The sequence below is a fragment of the Paramormyrops kingsleyae genome, chromosome 9, assembly GCF_048594095.1.
Source record: "Paramormyrops kingsleyae isolate MSU_618 chromosome 9, PKINGS_0.4, whole genome shotgun sequence".
NCBI lineage: Eukaryota > Metazoa > Chordata > Actinopteri > Osteoglossiformes > Mormyridae > Paramormyrops > Paramormyrops kingsleyae.
The window spans coordinates 36,178,386-36,196,655 of NC_132805.1; the positions used below are offsets into that span (position 1 = coordinate 36,178,386).

General features: G+C 44.9%; 2 protein-coding genes across 7 annotated transcripts; both read left to right on the forward strand.

The window, feature by feature from the left end:
* The first annotated feature begins 1,716 nt into the window (after positions 1-1,716).
* Positions 1,717-8,601, forward strand: dek (DEK proto-oncogene). 2 transcript variants are annotated; one of them, XM_023796507.2, is made up of 12 exons: positions 1,717-1,793; positions 2,536-2,658; positions 2,782-2,880; positions 3,293-3,402; positions 3,737-3,831; positions 4,108-4,228; positions 4,401-4,631; positions 5,211-5,456; positions 5,525-5,639; positions 5,859-6,010; positions 6,118-6,186; positions 7,347-8,601. In XM_023796507.2, exons 2-12 carry the CDS (start codon positions 2,550-2,552, stop codon positions 7,356-7,358), a joined length of 1,359 nt encoding a protein of 452 aa, XP_023652275.2. In that variant the 5' UTR covers positions 1,717-1,793; positions 2,536-2,549; the 3' UTR covers positions 7,359-8,601. The 2 variants fall into 2 exon arrangements, with proteins under 2 accessions (XP_023652275.2, XP_023652276.2); XM_023796508.2 differs by lacking the exon at positions 1,717-1,793 and adding an exon at positions 1,827-2,120.
* Positions 8,602-9,872: 1,271 nt separating this feature from the next.
* aldh5a1 (aldehyde dehydrogenase 5 family, member A1 (succinate-semialdehyde dehydrogenase)) lies at positions 9,873-17,802 on the forward strand. Of its 5 annotated transcripts, none has more exons than XM_023796498.2 (11): positions 9,873-9,955; positions 10,302-10,564; positions 12,126-12,209; positions 14,050-14,220; positions 14,555-14,671; positions 14,758-14,901; positions 15,107-15,250; positions 15,445-15,603; positions 16,077-16,240; positions 16,760-16,818; positions 16,978-17,802. In XM_023796498.2, the coding sequence occupies exons 2-11, from the start codon at positions 10,325-10,327 to the stop codon at positions 17,187-17,189; spliced, it is 1,494 nt and encodes a 497-aa protein (XP_023652266.2). In that variant the 5' UTR covers positions 9,873-9,955; positions 10,302-10,324; the 3' UTR covers positions 17,190-17,802. The 5 variants fall into 5 exon arrangements, with proteins under 5 accessions (XP_023652266.2, XP_023652265.2, XP_023652267.2 ...); XM_023796497.2 differs by having other exon boundaries at positions 9,892-10,012; XM_023796499.2 differs by having other exon boundaries at positions 9,918-10,012; positions 10,325-10,564.
* Positions 17,803-18,270: the final 468 nt, after the last annotated feature.

The following is an 18,270-nucleotide window of genomic DNA, read 5'->3' on the forward strand; positions in this document are numbered from 1 at the left end:
GCACAGAGGCCCCTCAAATCACCTGTTTACCCTGTAAACCTCTGAATTTCGGTACAATGCCCAGCAGAAGTGTGGGGAAGGACTTTGTTGAGTTGTGCAAACTCTTTGCTGTAGTATGCTGGGCCAATACGATCACTAGAGATGAGGTCAACAGACTTAAAGTCATCTGGAAGGTTGCTTCTATTGTGGGAGTCAATTTGGTCTTTTTTGGAAGCTGTTGTACAGGAAAGGACACCAAACAGAGCACTTAGCATTTTGGATAATGTGTTTGAACCCATGCCAAGCTAAGATGTGCCTTTAATAATACTCTTTCAAAAGCACTGCCCCCAAAACTGTCACCTGAATCCTTTTCTGTCATGGCCATAACATTTTACAATGAGTTTTTCTCTAGACCTCTTACTGCCGTATCTGGAGCAAACTGTGAATAACTATCCATATGCACATTCTTATCTGTTTTATTTATATCTTTTCTCATGTCTCTGTATTGTGCGGCGTTGGCTTTTTACTGATTAAATGAAGTTTCTGTCCATCTGGCGCGTTTGTCAACTTTAAGCTCAAACGAACATCGTGTTCAATTGAAAGCCGCATAGCGCCACCTGCTGCTTAGAATTCATAAGATTAAAATAATGCATTGTTTTCCACAGACCCTGATGCCCTATAACAAAATGATACGTTTATAGGTTCGATCGCTAGTTATAGCCAGTCAGAAATGCGGTCATAAGGCTTCGGTGGTTTTATGGAATGTGGTTTCCGAATATTTAATATAATTAATAAAGCAACGTTATTACTCGGAACTGTTTCTACAGTGACACTTCAGTTCCTCCCGACTGATACTCTGCAAGTTCATTGTGCTGACTATGCTTGTCCCGTGTTCCCTTGGGGGAGGCTCAATCCTCAAATTGTTTTTAATTACAGAGAGAAATGCTGAATTGATTAATGCTCGTGTGAAGATTCATAGTGTAAACTGAACGCGTATTCACCTCTCCCGTAGGGCTAAGATGAGATTTGGAAGGCATAGCACCTCTGCCTGCAAGGGTATGCTACAAAATTGAAGATGTGACTTTGCGCGTGAATGATAAAAGTACTGGTATCCCTGTTATGAGCGCACCTCAGAACAAACACATCTGGATAAAGCTAGCCTATCCTCCTCCTAGTCCTACAGGTCCTGCTACCAGATTGTTTGCATCTTCGAAAAGCATATCGACACCTACGCTTAACCTTATAAACGCGTCTTCAGTTGTCTGTTAAAAAATAACAACAACAACAAATTTATTTTTGTATAGCGCATTATCACAACATTACATTGTCCCAAAGCGCTTTACAGCATCCCCACCCAAAGCCCCCAGTGAGTAAGCCATAGGCGACAGTGGCAAGGAAAAACTCCCTAGAAGGAAGAAACCTTGGGAGGGACCAGACTCAAAGGGGGAGCCCATCCTCCAGGGGCCGGCAGGGAGAGTCAAAGTCTTCAGTTGTCTGTTAAAAAATAGCAGCAGAAAAAATACTTATACACGTAGGAAAATACATACTAATACATACTTAACGTACATAACAGAACATAACAGACCATGATCGTAACAAAACCACCTGCCAATGTGCTTTCGGAAAGCGGTCGACCAATAAAATCGCGGCACACGCCCCCTTGGCAGAGGTTCCGTGGATGCGATTGGTCACCTCTCCGCCTTCTCGCGGCGCTGCTCGTCACCCCTCACGAATGGGGCGACGACTCACCGCCCATTTTCCGAACCGCCATTTTGAAACTGTCTGAGTTCAGCGGGCTGCTGTCTGCGTGGATGGTAAGACGCGCGTTGTTTTTTTCCGCTCTTTTCAGCATTTCTCTGATGTTCACACGAAACGAACAGATTACCCATTAGAGATATCTAATCCACTTTCCGGTGGTTATTGAAACAGTCATTTATAGCCCAGGGCAGCTACCAGGCAAGCCCGAGCGGGATGACTTAATGCTTTGTAAACACTGTTTGTGGGCGGGACGTTGTAGCATGACGGCTAGCCCTTTTGAGTGCAGTTTGAAAATAAGATAACGAGCTTCGTGCGAGGCAGCTCTGCACGCTTAACTTTTAGAAAGTCAAGCCCCGTGCTTACATTTCCACGGACATCTTTCGGTAGGTTGTTTTATGCTTAATTTAGTTTGCAAATAGGAGTAAATGAAATACCCACCGTAATAGTGTTAGCATGTGACGCGGGGCAAAAACCGCGCGCGTAACAGGAATATTCTGATGATTTTTTTTTTAAAAAAAGGAGTTTGTCATTCTCACTCCTTGCATATCTACGAGTGTGAGCATTTATGTTTTGATTGCCGTCGCACAATTGTGTGCGTTTGACGTTTCATTTAGTTACTCTCAGTACGGTTTTCATTACTATAGTGCGTTTTGAAATTGAAGCGTGAAAACTCATTAAGTGAAAGATGACGGGAATGTTCCGTGATCGGTTTAAACGTCCGGTAATGAGCCGTAACCTGGAGCGGCCACCCCGCTGACCCCAAGCCACTCCCTCCACATCCCACTCCTCTGCCCACAGACCGGCTAGCAGTCATGTCGGGGGAACTCGCTGAGGAAGCAGGGGTGCTGCAGGGGGCAGCTGACAACTTGGAAGAAGACAGTGGTGGAAAGGAGCAGAGCCCTGGGGGCCAGGAGCTGCAGCGTAAATCTGATCTCCTTATCAGCTTCTCATTTTATCTCATCCAGCCTTTCTGGCCAAGTGTCACAAATTAGTTTCCTTTTACATTTCAGGTAAGCCACAGTTTTGACTCTCTTGTTTTAACAGAAATGGCCGAAATAATTGAAAGGAAAAGGGAGAAAAAGTCAGTCCAAAGACTGGATCTGCAGATTGGCAAGCCAGCAGAACCACTGAAGATAGAGGAAGGTAAGGAGTCTTTGTGATGTCCCAAGAAACTTTTTGGTGTCACAATACACCTATAATTAATATTTTAGGTTTACTACTAATCTGCTTACCAAATTGTGGGCATAAGTAAACGTCCGTATAGTTCTGAAAAGCTGGTGTCCGGACTAATGTTTACGCCCAATATCTAAACCCCTGATGATTATTGCGCATGTGTACATATCGTGATTATAACGCAGTGTGATATTTCTCAGCCCTATTTAAATACTGTGGTCAGTAGAGTAGCCCTGTCAGCACTGTGCCCTTGAGTAAAGCCCCCACCCTAAATTCCCTAATACTGAGTACTGGCTGACTTGCTCTCTGATCCCAGGCTTTCCTCTTTCTCCGTTGCGTTGGGCAAACACACCCACTAAAAACATAAATGTAATTCCTGTAGGAAGAGGCATGAAGCTGGGATACATTGAACACGTGGCTTACTATATCGGAAGGACAAAGGCCGACGAACTGAAACCTCTTCACAAGATTTTATTTAATCGACCAGGAGCTGTAAGTAAGCTCTGTTTGTTTATTTGTGTGTGTGATTTTTTTTTTGTGAAATGCAGTAGTTAAAGATTCAATAAGTTAGGCTTAAACTAGTCCTTACCAAGGTAACCTTTGGGGCAGTGGGTGGGATTGTGCCTGACAAATGTGGGTTAGACAGTGTGGGTTTTCAGCAGGAGAGCTATTTAATTACTATAAATATGTAATGTTAGAGAGTAAAGTTGGCATCTACTAAATTTCCCACCTGTGGCACTAATAAAGGTTTGGCTTATCTTATCTTATCTTATCTTCAGGTACTTGGTACTTTAACACTGTCATGCTCATGGTCTCCACTGCACAGGTGGCCTCCCTGAAGAAAAACATCCGACAGTTCAGTGGCTTTTCATTTGAAGCGTCCAGTGACCCTTATAACAAAAAGCGAGATGTAATAAAGAGGTATTGTTTCCGAATCACACCTGGCATCATGCAAATTGAACCTGTGTGGGCAAATATTACTGCTCTAAGTGGACTGGGCTCCTCCTCCTCCTCATTATTACACGACAGACCAAAACAATCTGAACCTGATACTCATGGCATAATTGAGTAATAAGTGTTTTTAGGCAATCAAACTGAAACACAGCCGGTGTTCTGAAGTGATTTCTCTTCTGTTAAGCTAATACACACTGACTTCAGCGTGGCGCAGCTGACCGTCTCCCTCTGCCCCGCATTCAGGCTTACGCTGGCCGGCCTGAAGAACATCTGTACCATTCTAGACCTGGAGACCAGTGGCACTCATGATGTTGTAGTTGACAGAATTTTGACATTTCTCCTAAACCCAAAGACGAGGGAGCGGGTAAGCCAACAAGCCACTAGTACGGGGCTTGCCAGTGCTTTTGGGGAAATCTGTGTGTTTAAATGATTCTCAGAATGATCATTATTCACGTTGTCGTTAAAGAAAAAAAGTGGGCGAAGTTTAAGTTTTGTGGAGAATTATAGCTGCCGCTTGTGCCGCTTGCTATGGACAGCCCTTACCAAAGAAGAGGAAGAGAGGCAGCAGTAGCAAGTCCAAGGCCATCATTATCGATTCCAGCAGTGATGATGACGTCGGCCACGGTGACAAAGGCTGGGCTTCGGCACCCAAGAGTCGGGAGATGATAGATGATGATGATGACGACAGTTCTTCCAATGAAAATGATGAAGTCAAGGCCCTTGTCGATAGTGACCAAAAGGGGGGTGAAGATAATGCAACAGAAAAGGTCAGTCAGGTCATCTTGACCCTGGTAAATGTTTTCTCGTACATGTGCCGTGCAGCAGCTGTGACAAGTGCACAGGGTAAATGCGCTCGATGCATTTTGGAACATGTCCTGCTCTATCTGCAAATGGCAGTATCTGCTCTGAGTTCCCGAGGAGCACTGGTAAAAAATTATTTAAAAGCGATGAATGAAAATTGGAAAATGTAAACGAAGAGCCTCATCTATGGCACAGAGTCTGGGTGGTGTCTGTTGCCATTGTTTACATCTTTGGCTGGGTCTTTGTTCCTGATTCTGGAGGATGATTGTGTCTGGCTGCCTTATTCTGTCTGAGCAAACTCATTAGCTGGTAAAGCTGTACAACACTTGAGGTTCAGGGGTGTCTGTGTTCATGTGCCAAATGATAATGGCGATTTCAGGCCCTTTTTTTAATAACTAGATCAATGAAATATCTGTGTGCCTGTATACCGCTATGCCGTTAGATAAGAGCAAACTGTCATACATAAGTTAGAAATGGAAGGCTCCCTGTTAAAGTTCAAGCCTATCGTTCTTCCTCCCCTGGTGACTCTGACATTGCCGCCCAAGATGGATCCCACACGCAAGGCATCCACTAAACAGAAAGCGTCAGGAACTAAGAAGACCTTGGGGAAAAAGCTGTCTGCCGTGAAGAAAAGGCCTGGGGGCCGCAAGACCCCCGGGGCGAAGAAGAAGATGGAGAGCATCAAAGCCGTGACCCTAAAGCAAAAGTCAAAGGCCAAGATCACAAAGGCGGCCGAGGAGGAGAAATCGGCCACGTCGGACCTGTCTGACAACGACAGCGAGCAGGACGAGGTGCGTTTCTGTGGTCCGTGCGGGTCTGGCTACGATCCGAGACGACATTAATTGTGCTGCATTTTCAGACACCGAAAAGCGCCAAGAAGAGGCCGGCCCCCACCACGGCGAAGCCGGCAGCCAAGACGAAGAAGGCGGACAGCAGCAGCAGCAGCAGCAAGATGACCGGCAGCAAAAGCAAAGGTGCAGCCACATTATTCACTAGTCTGCTTACCTGCCATGGTCTGGTAACACTCTTGGTGCATCATTTGGTACAACCGTTCTGGGAGAGTGAATCACAATAAAATGCACTGTTAAGTCTAATTAATGACATATTAGTGCTGGTAACTGAGGAGCAGGCATTGCCGTGTCGTGCTGTGACCTCCTCCTCCTCCTCCTGCACGCCGCGTGGCTCCTCTGCAGGGTCGGACATGGAGGAGGACAGCTCAGATAACGAGCCTCTCATCAAGCTGCTGAAGAAGCCGCCGACAGACGAGCAGCTGAGGGAGACCATCAGCAGGCTGCTGAAGGACGCCAACCTGGAGGAGGTCACCATGAAGCACATGTACAAGAAGGTGCGTGTCCCCCCCCCCCCACCCACAGCCCCCTCTCAATAGGCACAATCAGACCCTACTCTCTGCCATTGGCTCTTCTGGGATGATGTATTGCAAGTTGTTTTCAGGTGTTTGAATCCTACCCCGAGTCTGACCTGACTGGCAGAAAGGCTTTCATCAAGCAGACTGTGAAAAAGGTGAGATCACACCAGACCTTTGTGAATGTGGAGCTGCTTTTGTCTCTTAGTAATGGAACACTGAGTGAAATGGCAGAGTGGCTGAGTGTGCAGTGAATGGCAGTCGCACAGGGTGTCAGTGTGCTGGTGCCTTCATGGCGTCCTGGGCTGGATAAATCGGCGTCTTCCTCTCCAGTAGACCTGTGGTGCTCATTGCAGACCTATGGCTTTAAATCAACGTGACGAGCACAAGGAGGCCAGAAGGATGAAGTCATCTTCACCGGAATGTGGAGGAATGAGTCGGTGTCATTGCATAGTAAATGTAAATAATGTGATATTTTAATTTCCTTAAATAGTGATAATTTGGGAAAACTATGTGCTGGTTTGTTTTATAAGTCACAACGGGGCTTTGTGTGTCTTTATTAAGACTGACCCTGGAAAGTCAATAGAAGGAGATTAATATGATGAAATACAACTTTATATATAGACACTTGGAATAACAGCACTGCTGATATTCTGTGCAGGGAGTGTCCCTGAATTGTACTTCCTAGATAAGTGGGTGGACAGGTGGATTTATTTGTTTTCAGTTTTTATACAATTGTGTTCCCCTGTCTCTGAGCCGACAGTGTTTTCATAATGGGACAGATTGTAAGTTTGAGGGGGGGTTGCTGAAGGGTCACTGTTCAGACAGCATCAGTGACTCTCATTGCCTGTGTTGCTTTAGACGAACACTTGGGTTGTGCGTGCAGAACATGACGCATGAAGTATGCTGCTGGAATCGCAGTTTGTTTACCTCACTACTGACAGTAGTTCCCAAATCTCATCATCTCTCCAGTTAGCCATGTTAGGGTCTTCTGCCTGCACGTGACGCTTCTCCTGTGCTCTCGGATGTTTGTATTCTTCCTTCATCAACATGCCTACATGTTGGCAGTGAATGATATGGAATTCTTCCTGCTTCATTCATACATGTGGATCGGTCGCAAATTGCTTGGACTTTGTAGTAGGGACTGATGTCTCCGGTATGACTGATTGAGATATTTGCATTGACACATACAGCCTTTCCCGGAAATGTCTAGAAAGACTCAGGGTGGCAGTGCATGTCTGAGAGGGGCTTCAGTTGTGCAGATGTTTACTGGCTTTCTGTGTAGAGCAGTAGTTAACTGATGCATTTTGTTTTACAGTTTATCTCCTGAAGAAGCCTGATACCCATCTACACACTGGGAGTGGTTACAGCACATTTTCTTATTTGCATATTAGGAGTGAAAGACGGTATACTTTGTTACTTGAGATTTTAAAGTTTTCTTCTCGTCTTAAGTGCTTGTATATTTTTTTTTTTCTTCATGAATACAAACTTTTTAAAAAAATATTTCTTTGTGTATTATAATTCAGAAAGGCCTTTTACGCATTTTATTCTTTGCTTAAAAGAATTGTACAATGAAGTCAGTTTAGCTGTGAATAGATTGGTGGCTTCCTAAGGTTAAACTCCACTTTTGAGTTGTTTTTGTTTTGCATTTTATTTTATTTTACCTGTAAATTCTTTACTATGGTGATGTTGTAATTATGGCTTTTCCTTCTGTGATATCCCATCAAATATTGCTTTGCCTGTGTAAATTCTTAAACAAGTACCTTGTTCATTTCTCTATCAAAGAGCTCATTTTGTATTTATGATGTTTTTATTTTTTAACTTCTTGTATTTGTTTAAATGTACCTAGGCATTTGTCTGCTGTATAAGAACATTTTATTGACAGACAGAATTATGCTTTGAAACCCACAGTGAGGTTGGTCTTCATGAGTTCAGTTCAGTTTTATCTGTATAGCACATTCTCACATCATTACATTCTCTCAAAGCACTTCACATTATCCCTGTCCAGAGACAACGGTGGCAAGGGAAAAACTCCCTAGAGGGAAGAAACCTTGGGAGGAACCGGACTCAAAAGGGGGGGGCATCCTCGAGGGCCTGGACAGAGGATGTCGAATGAAGATGAATTGCTAGTGTCTGAGTAGTTTAACTTGTCTTATGATGTTTTGCCGGGCAGTGATTGGCAGCTGAATAACTCCGCCCACTACGGGTTTTGATGCATCATTTCACCCAGAAGCATTTAGCTAAAGAATAATTTGGTCTTTGTGGCCTCTCTTGTCTTCCCACTTCCCACAAAATTTAAAAATCCATCTGTACTTTATGCATAAAATTTGGATTTTTCATTATCTTGGTTGCAATATTTGTTGCGATTTGTATAGTCTAGTCAAATTGTAAAGCCTTTAAGGTGAGGTTTACCTCGCCTTGCTGTCAGTCAGTCTGTCCGTGGTTTTTCTGGCTCTGATACATACCTAAATATTTAATGCCCTAAAGCTAATCTTTAGTTTGACTTATGTTTTTGATATTTTAATTCATCTTCTGTTGTGAAACTTGCTTTTAATTAAACCCTTTTTTATTGAGTCTTTTTTTTTTCAATTATTAAGTGTCGAAGTGTGTAACATATGAACATGCTTTGTTCACTTCAGATACTGATGCACATTTTACAGTTATGGTGTGGGATGTGGTCTCCATAGGGGAAGACCATAGACTGTGCATTACTTGGTGAGGTCCCATTGGTTCTGCAAGGCTGCCACTAACGGTGCAGAATGGATTGTCAGGTGTGGTGAGATACAGCTGTATGAGATACATACAGGGTATGACATCATGATGTGGGAAGCCATAGGGTATGACATCATGATATGGGAAGCCATAGGGTATGACATCATGATTGTGGAAGCCATAGGGTATGACATCATAATGTGGGGAGCCATAGGGTATGACATCATAGTGTGGGGAGCCATAGGGTGTGACTTCAGGTCATCTCTGGTAGTGATTCGGGGGACCCTGACGGCACAGTGCTACGTCAGTGACATCCTGTGTCAGCGTGTCTTTCCCCTCCTGAGACGACACCCTGGTGTCTTTCAACAAGACAACGCCCATCCACATATGGCACGTCTGTCTATGGACTTCCTGCGTCTTGTTGAGGTCCTCCTGTGGCCAGCCAGGTCTCCCCATCTTTCCCCAATCAAACATGATCAGGGATCAGCTGAGACGCCAACTCAGACCCAGTGCCGAAATGCAGGATCTCAAAGGCCAGTGACAGCTGTGGGCCGACTTGCCGCAGGAGAGGATTCAACAGCCATACGACTCCCTTCTGCACCGTATCGACGCATGTATCCAGGCCCGGGGGGGGCATACCCTGCTGACATGGGACCAGCAGTGTGTCCATACTACAACTCTGTTGTCCATTTGATCTGATATTATAATCATTGCGATACAGTCACATGACCTTTCACCACGTGCAGATTCATTTCATTTCCACCACTCCGTCTGGGTGCTTAACTTTTTTTTGTCACTGTGTTTTTATTGTTGGTAGTCTGGATAGTGGCTCATGTACACACTACTAAAACACAATACAATAATACTGCAAATTTTAAATCTAATTGTATTACTATATGTAATTATGATAGCTTTGAATAGCGTTCAGGCCCCCGATGTCATGGCCATCTTAAACGAAAGATGGATGGACACAAGGACAGATTTGGCTAAAAGCCTGTTCGTTCGTGCGCACGGTAATGGTCGGAGGCGTGGTTACAAGCTGTTTACAGTCCCTTTAGCTGGCCTGGGATCAGCGTCTCCCTTCCAGTCAAAACCTGGACCATTATGAACTGAACGATCGAACAGGTCCCAAGTCAGCATCTTAAAGTAGTCATTGCAATAAGCACGTATGGTCTCGTTTTTAGGACCTTCGGACGCAGGCAAGACAAACTTCTAGTTACGTAACTTTACCGAATCACACTTTCTGAAAGAGAAGAAATTACCTATATAAAAGTAAAATATTACCCGTCTATTGACATGTTATTTCCTTTGCTGTCGTTTGTTCATTCGTCTGCCTTATGTGTAGCTTCTGAATTAATAAAGTGACCTAAGTTATTGCTTTGTTACCGTAACGCTGCAGTCGCGCCGATGCTTGTAACACCAGCAAAGCATCACGTGTGTCAGAAACGCCCGCCTTTGAAAGTGCGCTTTATAGCGGCCTTCGGCGTTAATTTGTCATCCCGTTTATTTTATCAGCATTAGCGCGGTATTCAGCTTGTCATGGGTCCTCTCTCTCTCATAGGGGGTCGATCTTTTCTCCGCCAGATGCTGCCAGGCCTGCCGATGCTTAGTCGGGATTACTCCCTTAGCATTTCCGCGGATTTGCTGCGGACGCGGGCGTTTATCGATGGCCGCTGGGTGTCCGCCGCTTCCTCCTTCCCAGTTGTGGACCCGGCGACGGGCAGGGAGATCGCCAGCGTGTCCAACTGCGGACCCCGGGAGGCCGAAGCCGCTGTCCGTGCAGCATACGCGGCTTTCCAGGAGTGGAAGCGGCGCTCAGCGAAGGTGATTTCCCCATGGGGATGTGTGGATATCTGCAAAATGCTTTATGCGATTTTATTTTTAGTTTGCACATTGCAAAATGTTGCAAAAATACGCTGCACAAATGTTATAATGTTTGATTTTAGCTCTCTGGTGAGCTTCGAGTCTGCCGAAGAAGGGACCCGCGCCGAGGGTAAAGCGAAAGCATACTCGTCTCGGCATGCGATCGATTTGTCAGCTATTATACATCGTACAATGTATCAGCTACAGTTTCTATTATAATTAAAAACGCTAAAATACCTTTGTATAACAATATTAATACTATTCCGATTAGTAACAAACACCGTGCGTGTGCGTCTGTTTGACACGTTAAGCTGATCGCTCCCACAATCGTGTTTTTAACGACTAGTATGCTGTTTGACAAGCTGCTCAGTCGCTCAGGGATAGGGTTTTTTTTAGGTGGCTAAATATTTACGTCCAGCGAAGAGGTTTAGATGTATGAATGTAGGGTGACCACATAATCCATGTCATCCCGGACACTTTGAGCTAGGACAGGATTTGCAACCTACCATTTCAATTAAAAGGACCTGGATTTCACTTAAGTACCGAGTTCTTGCTGTGTGCTGATTGGTCAGTCTCCTATAATCATGCACGTGTCACTAATGTTAATGTGAACAGCTGGATGAGTCTTTCAGTCAAAGAAACAAACCTGTCAAAGCACGAGAAGAACTGAACTATTTAACCAAGCACAGGAGCCTTTCGGTTTTAAGGTAGTTTGTAAAACCTGAAGTAGCTCAAGGTGTCCGGGATGACATGGATTATCTGGTCACCCTAATGAATGATGTTCTTCGCAAACAAATAATTCGCAGAGTCTGGTTCACAGTCAGCAGTCCGTAGGACCGGAACACAGTAATTAATAGTAATTAATAGCGTTCACTTTAGGCTATCTTCCTGGAAATAAGACTTATAAATGTTGAAGGATATCAAATTAATTTGCTTAGTTGGTAGATGCTATGTCTACATCATAGTGTAATAATTTAACCTGACCTGTTTTTTTTTTGTTGCGTAAATGACAGCAGGTGATATGTTCAGCTGTGTTTTTGTATATTTGATTGTTTTTGTTTTTGTCATTTCTATTAACTATTCGTCCATAATATTGGGCAGTCAGTCACCATACATGGGAGGACCACATACTACAGGGGTACCTGCTGCACAGGGGTAATGTCTCAGTACTCTGGAGTCACATGTTTTTGTGCAGGTGAATTAACTAATTTCTTGTAATTATATTGGCCTGAATGGACAAAACTTTTAAAGCGTCTGTATTTGTAATGCTATGTACTGTACTTAGATTGATATTGAGCTAAATTACATTACATAGCTTACATAAATTAACTTGTACAAGGCATCTCCAGGGACACTGTGGGGACCCATTACTGTGGGTGGCCGTGGCAACGGCCGTCCGGCTCTCGCACGCAAACTCCTGAAGTCCCATTGATTCCATGCAGGATTGAACTGCTGGGAATTTCTTCCTGTTGGTTGGTTAAGATGATCGATATCTAAACCTTTGCCTGCTCTGAGTCTACAGGAGCGAAGCCTTCTCCTGAGGAAGTGGTACGAACTGCTGACACAGCACAAGGAGGACCTTGCTAAACTGATCACTGCTGAATGTGTAAGTTAGTGTTTTCTTAAGTCTCAAAATGTGTAGTGTTTTGATGTTGAGGGCCAAGATGAACGTCCTCAGCAGAGTGTGGTGGTCCAGACTCCAAACCAGGAAGCATAGATTACATCCTGGGTGTGAGACCAGTTATACACGAAGCATAAACACTAATCACACTCAGCCTTCAAGAATATTTGGGGTCACTTTAGTGCCCCGATAACACTAACCAGACTAAACCAGTCTCATCCACAGTCGGCACACAAACGCTGACACCAGTGTAGGGGTTGTCGAAACTACAATATTATTTGTTAGAATCCACATTATAGATCACAATTTTATTTTATTTTTAAACTATTTGTACACATGATATTTGCAAATTAAAATATATTGCTCCGTATCAGACTTTGTAAATACAACCCATTTTCACACAATTGATTTGGAAACTCTTTTATAGAACCAGTTCTTCATCAGCCATGCTGATTATTCAGTATTACTGCCGATCATCTGTGGATCGTGTTCACTGCTTGGCATGAGGGCAGTATTTCACCGATACCAGCATCGGGAATCGGCCTGATACTGCACTGGTATACCACTTGTAAAAATTGTCCAATGCCAAGAACCGATACCCATTAATTGCAATATTATGTTAAAACTGAAGGCCACGGCGTTTTCAGGCTGTAAGGTCTGTTCTGCTAAAGTGTCAAGCAGGGGAAGGGACAGCAAGCCACTTAACACAAGCAATTTGATCAAACATTCAATGACATTCTGTTTTTTTAGTACTGTTGCGGCCTTTGAACCTGCAGGCATTGTGTGATAGGCGCTTGATGCTTGTTCTGTCCTTAATAGTGTTAATGTTCTGCTCTCACTGCTCGAACTGACCACAGTTAAGCAAACAGAGACTCGTAGATAAGTGACAGGCGTAGTGTCCTTTTTTATTGTGACGTTCCCTTCAAATATCTACAGAGTGAAACTAAAGAAAAGCAAAGAGGAAAAACGTACTTTCTCTAACAGAAGAGAAACATTACGTTTGTATGTAAACGTTACTAAACAAAGCACGCAAAAGCTAATACAAACATAATATTACAGGATAATAAACACTGAAATGATATTTCACATATAAGTAACAGGAATAGTATAGACTATAGAACATACATCCGAAATAAAATATATATATATATATATATATATATATATATATATATATATATATATATATATATGTGTATATATATATATATATATATATATGTATATATATGTATATGTGTATAATATAGCCACCATACAGAAATATCGCCAACACAAAGCACTGTTAAATACAATTCACTAAAACACTTACTTTGCACAAATTGTCATCCATGATACTTTTAAGAACATATTAATAATCAAAGTACTCGCAGGAAATGCTTTCCGAGGAAGAACAAAGAAGGATAGATGTAAATTAAGTCTAGAGAGATCTGCCTTCTATCTCTGATGGCTAAAGCTAAACGTGGAATATTTCCTGTCTAACTATTACGCACAAAACTGAATATACAAAAAATAACAGCACCCCCTGCTGGCGACAATCATTCTCTGCCAGCACAGTTAAGTCGCGCTGTACTACGATTCTTGTGATTAACTCTGAAGCTCGTGGGTAATTATACCTGTTCACTATAAAATATGATCATATCACCCACCCCTGCTCCAACGGTGAAGTAATATGGACATCAAGTCTGCATCTAAGCAATATAAAGTCTAACAGAGCTCACACACAGACACAGTGAAAGGTAAAGCCCTGTTTAATAGTATGGAAGGTAATAATGTCGCCCATCAGCAATATGAAAGTCAGACTGGAGAACTTGGTCTGTTCCAGGGTAAACCCATGAAGGAGTCCCTGGGAGAGGTCGCCTACTCGGCCTCCTTCCTGGAGTGGTTCTCGGAGGAGGCCCGTCGTGTATACGGAGACATCGTCCCTTCGCCTGCCAAGGACCGGAAGATACTGTTGCTGAAGCAGCCAGTGGGCGTGGCCTCCATCATCACCCCGGTGTGTGTGGCCGTCAGCCACTGGGCGAAGGAGGCCTTGAATGAAGCAGCCTTGTGATGTCATCATTCATGATGCTCATTGAGGATAAGAGTGCTGATTGGTGGGGTCATGATTCTGAGAAGCATGTGTTAGCCCAACCCCCAAACCACATGGGCAATGCATTCAGGGAAAAAACCATTCAGTGCCAGATCTGTGTAGTTTGCAGTGTGCAGTGCGGTTTAACTGCTGTACCTTCCCTGCTGCGGATTTGTCTCCTGTTTAGGTGACGCTGCAGAACCTGCTGCAGCCTCGTCTCCCAAAACGTGTGACGTTTCTCCCTTAACTCTCCCTGCAGTGGAACTTCCCCAGCGCCATGATCACCAGGAAAGTGGGCGCGGCTCTGGCTGCCGGCTGCACCGTCGTGGTGAAGCCGGCCGAGGACACGCCCCTCTCTGCTCTCGCTCTCGCTGAGGTCTGGCTCTCCTCTTCCATGCTGCATGGTGTGACATTCACTGGGTGCAGTGGAGGGTTTGGGTTGACACCTCCTGTCTTTAATAGCTGGCTGCACAGGCTGGGGTCCCGGCCGGAGTGTTCAACGTGGTGCCCTGTTCTAGGGACCGAACCCCAGCTGTTGGAGAGATCCTCTGTACAGACCCCTTGGTGGCCAAAGTCTCCTTCACTGGCTCCACTGCCACTGGAAAGGTACAGACTAAAACCTGCAGGCTCAGATTCAAGGACCAGGTGCTCCATTAGGCGATGGGTTCACAATTGAAATATCTACAAGAAATCCAACTTTCAGTCAAAATAATAACCATTTGCATGGTCTTTTTATTCATTAATCCTGCACTGTTAGGAGGTAGCAAACTTCACGGCTGTGTTTGACTGCTCGTGGTCCTCCACCCTGTAGATCCTTCTGAAGCACGCTGCTGACACCATAAAGAAGGTCTCCATGGAGCTGGGTGGCCACGCCCCTTTCATTGTCTTTGACAGCGCTGACTTGGACAAGGCTGTGGCTGGTGCAATGGCCTCCAAGTTCAGGAACTCTGGCCAGGTACGAACATCCTGGGTGGGGGGGTGAGGAGAGGCCCCACCATGGCAACAGGTAGCATTGTGTTTAAGGATCTGGACTTGTAGCCTGTTTCTTTCTGGGTCGAGTCCCATGCAAGGTTCTATATCCATTTTTGAAATTCTTCCTTGGTTGAAAGGTGGTGATTTGCCCTAAAAACCGATCTTCTCTCCTCCAAGACGTGCGTCTGCTCAAACCGCTTCCTAGTGCAGAGCGGGATCCACGACCGCTTCCTGGAGCGGCTGGGCAAGGCCATGGACTCGGAGCTGCGGGTGGGTCATGGATCTGAGCCCAGCACCACGCAGGGGCCCCTCATCAACGTCCGCGCCGTGGAGAAGGTACGCTGTCCCCTCTGTTTCTGCTTAATCTGCTTCAGGTGTCCAGGCCGTCATGGTTTAGTAGGTTACGGTCAGTCAGGAGAGAACTTCACTTCATACAAACTTGTCCTAGCAAGTTTCCCATTCCTTTTGAAGGTCACTTGATGTCATCCTACAATTTATGAGAAACTGTCGGATAAGCTGACGGTCATCTCTGGCTTTAGAAAGTTGCTTCTGGCCTCCACCTGACTGTTGTTCCCAGTTTCTCCTTCTTCCCCTTGTTCTTGTGCACTGCTGTCTTAGAAGCTTTGAGCCTGGAAGCAGCCTGCTGCTCAGTGTGGCCTCTGCCAGCAGAACCAGGATTAAACCAGGATTAAACCAGGATTAAACCAGGATTAAACCAGGATTTAAGAATGCAGATTTTTTTTAAATATGGAGAAGTCTCTTAATTTTTTCCAGAGCTGTACTTTGTGTCTGAGCTTTGCATGTCCCAGGTGGAGCACCAGATCGCTGATGCAGTGGCTCAAGGTGCGACTGTTCTCCGGGGGGGTCAGAGGCTTGAGGGCTCCTTCATGCAGCCCACGCTCCTCGCCAACGTCACCACTGACATGCTCTGCACCCGGGAGGAGACCTTTGGGCCCCTGGTTCCTGTCCTCAAGTGAGTCCTAAGAAAACATTGTGTGGGGGGTGACTGGGGGGAAGTAAACCACCCCCCCCCCCGGAACACACTAGCACAACTAGGTGATGGGTGACATGCAGCCCAATCTTAGAGCTCAATTTCACCATCTAGCTTTGATATCGATATTAACTATCGGGCAAAACCTTGCTGACGAACCAGCGATGTCAGAACGCACCGTGAACTCTGCCTCGACAGGCAGCTACTGACTCAGACACTTTCTGATAGACGGAAATCGGCTTGGTGCGCTGCAGGCTTATGACGCACTGTGCTTGGATGGACGCACTGTGCTTGGATGGACGCACTGTGCTTGGATGGACGCACTGTGCTTGGATGGACGCACTGTGCTTGGATGGACGCACTGTGCTTGGATGGACGCACTGTGCTTGGATGGACGCACTGTGCTTGGATGGACGCGTGCCACAGGGCGCTGCAGACATGCATCAGGTAGTGGAAACAAAATGGCCGCGCTGCTTCATGAACTTTATTTCTGGTCTCCAGGTTTGACAAAGAGGAGGAAGCTCTGGCCATCGCAAACGCCTCCCAAGTGGGTTTGGCAGGTGAGCCGACGACTTTGTCTCAGGTCACACCTGCCGTGACTCGTCTGAAGTTAGTGAGCAAATCAACAGAAGTCTGTTTGAGGCTTTTTTTTTTTTTGTCAGCTCCACCAATTAGGTAACTCAGATCTTTCCTCCACCCCTGCCACACCTCCCCGACAGGGTACTTCTTCTCCAGGGACATCGATCAGATCTGGCGCGTGGCCGAGCAGCTGGAGGTCGGCATGGTGGGGGTGAACGAGGGCCTGCTCTCCACGCCCGAGGCCGCCTTCGGGGGGGTCAAGCAGTCTGGTCTGGGCCGGGAGGGCTCCAAGTATGGCATGGAGGACTACCTGGATGTGAAGTACATGTGCTTCGGAGGCCTGACTCCGTGAACAGCTGTGTGAAGATGGGACACTGGGGGTGGAGGTCGGCGTGCAGGTTTAACTGGTGATGTAGCTATACTGGAGTTTCAGTGTTGAAGCGGCTTGTTTGATGTGCAGATGAACTGAATGTGAAAGGAATCTTGTAAATATTTATAGATCTTAATCTTACAACCGGTTGGTGCAGAATTTCAACAGAAAAATTAAGGGCATCCCATGTAGTAAAGTCATTTCTAAGTAATCACTGCTCTTAATAGTAGAGATTAGACTCAGACATCCATTCGAAGCTGAAACTGATTGCACTTAGTTTTTAATTTTTTTTGGCCATTTCAGTTTAATTAACTGGATGTTATTGACCAGCCATGGATATTCACATGGTGAATGCCACTGAATTATGGCTCCTTTATTAATTGTCTCCTTTAGGGTCAGATTATTATTGATAACTGGTACATAGAGATTAGATTATATTTTCATAAATGTTATTAGATATGTGGTGATGTCTTTTTCTTGTCAGTTCGGTGTCTTTTTAAAAGTCCTAACAAGAGTGTGACTGTGACATTTTCAATGCAGCTGACCTGATTCATTTAGCCGAAATGAAATCCGTCCATTGCGACCTTGACCTGAACCCTGTCTTGTTCTCTGTAAGCACACAAATGTCTTGCCAAATACTGTGATGTGTCACTAAATGGTGACTTTGATTTTGGTGCTGATCGGTTGGTTGTGTCTGCATGAAGACGTCTATTTCCAAATGAATGTGAACAACACCGGTTTAGCCTTTTTGCTGACAGGTGGCAGATATGCTTTAATTACACAAATTAAACATCAGTAGGCTTTAATTTGAGGAAAAACAAAATATCTGGGGGCAGGTTTACAGGTTTTCACCTCCAATCAAACAAACGACAAACATGACACACCACAGTCTAGACTAGTGTTGAAGTGAAACTCCCATCTACTGCCATCCAGCCTTGCAAAGCCTTGCCAGTTAATGTGGGTTTTCTCCTTGAAATGTACCTATTTCACTGTGTATTACCCTTTTGGTGGTAAACATTCTAGTGCTCATTTGGTTACAGTAATTCCTAAGTTCCACACATGC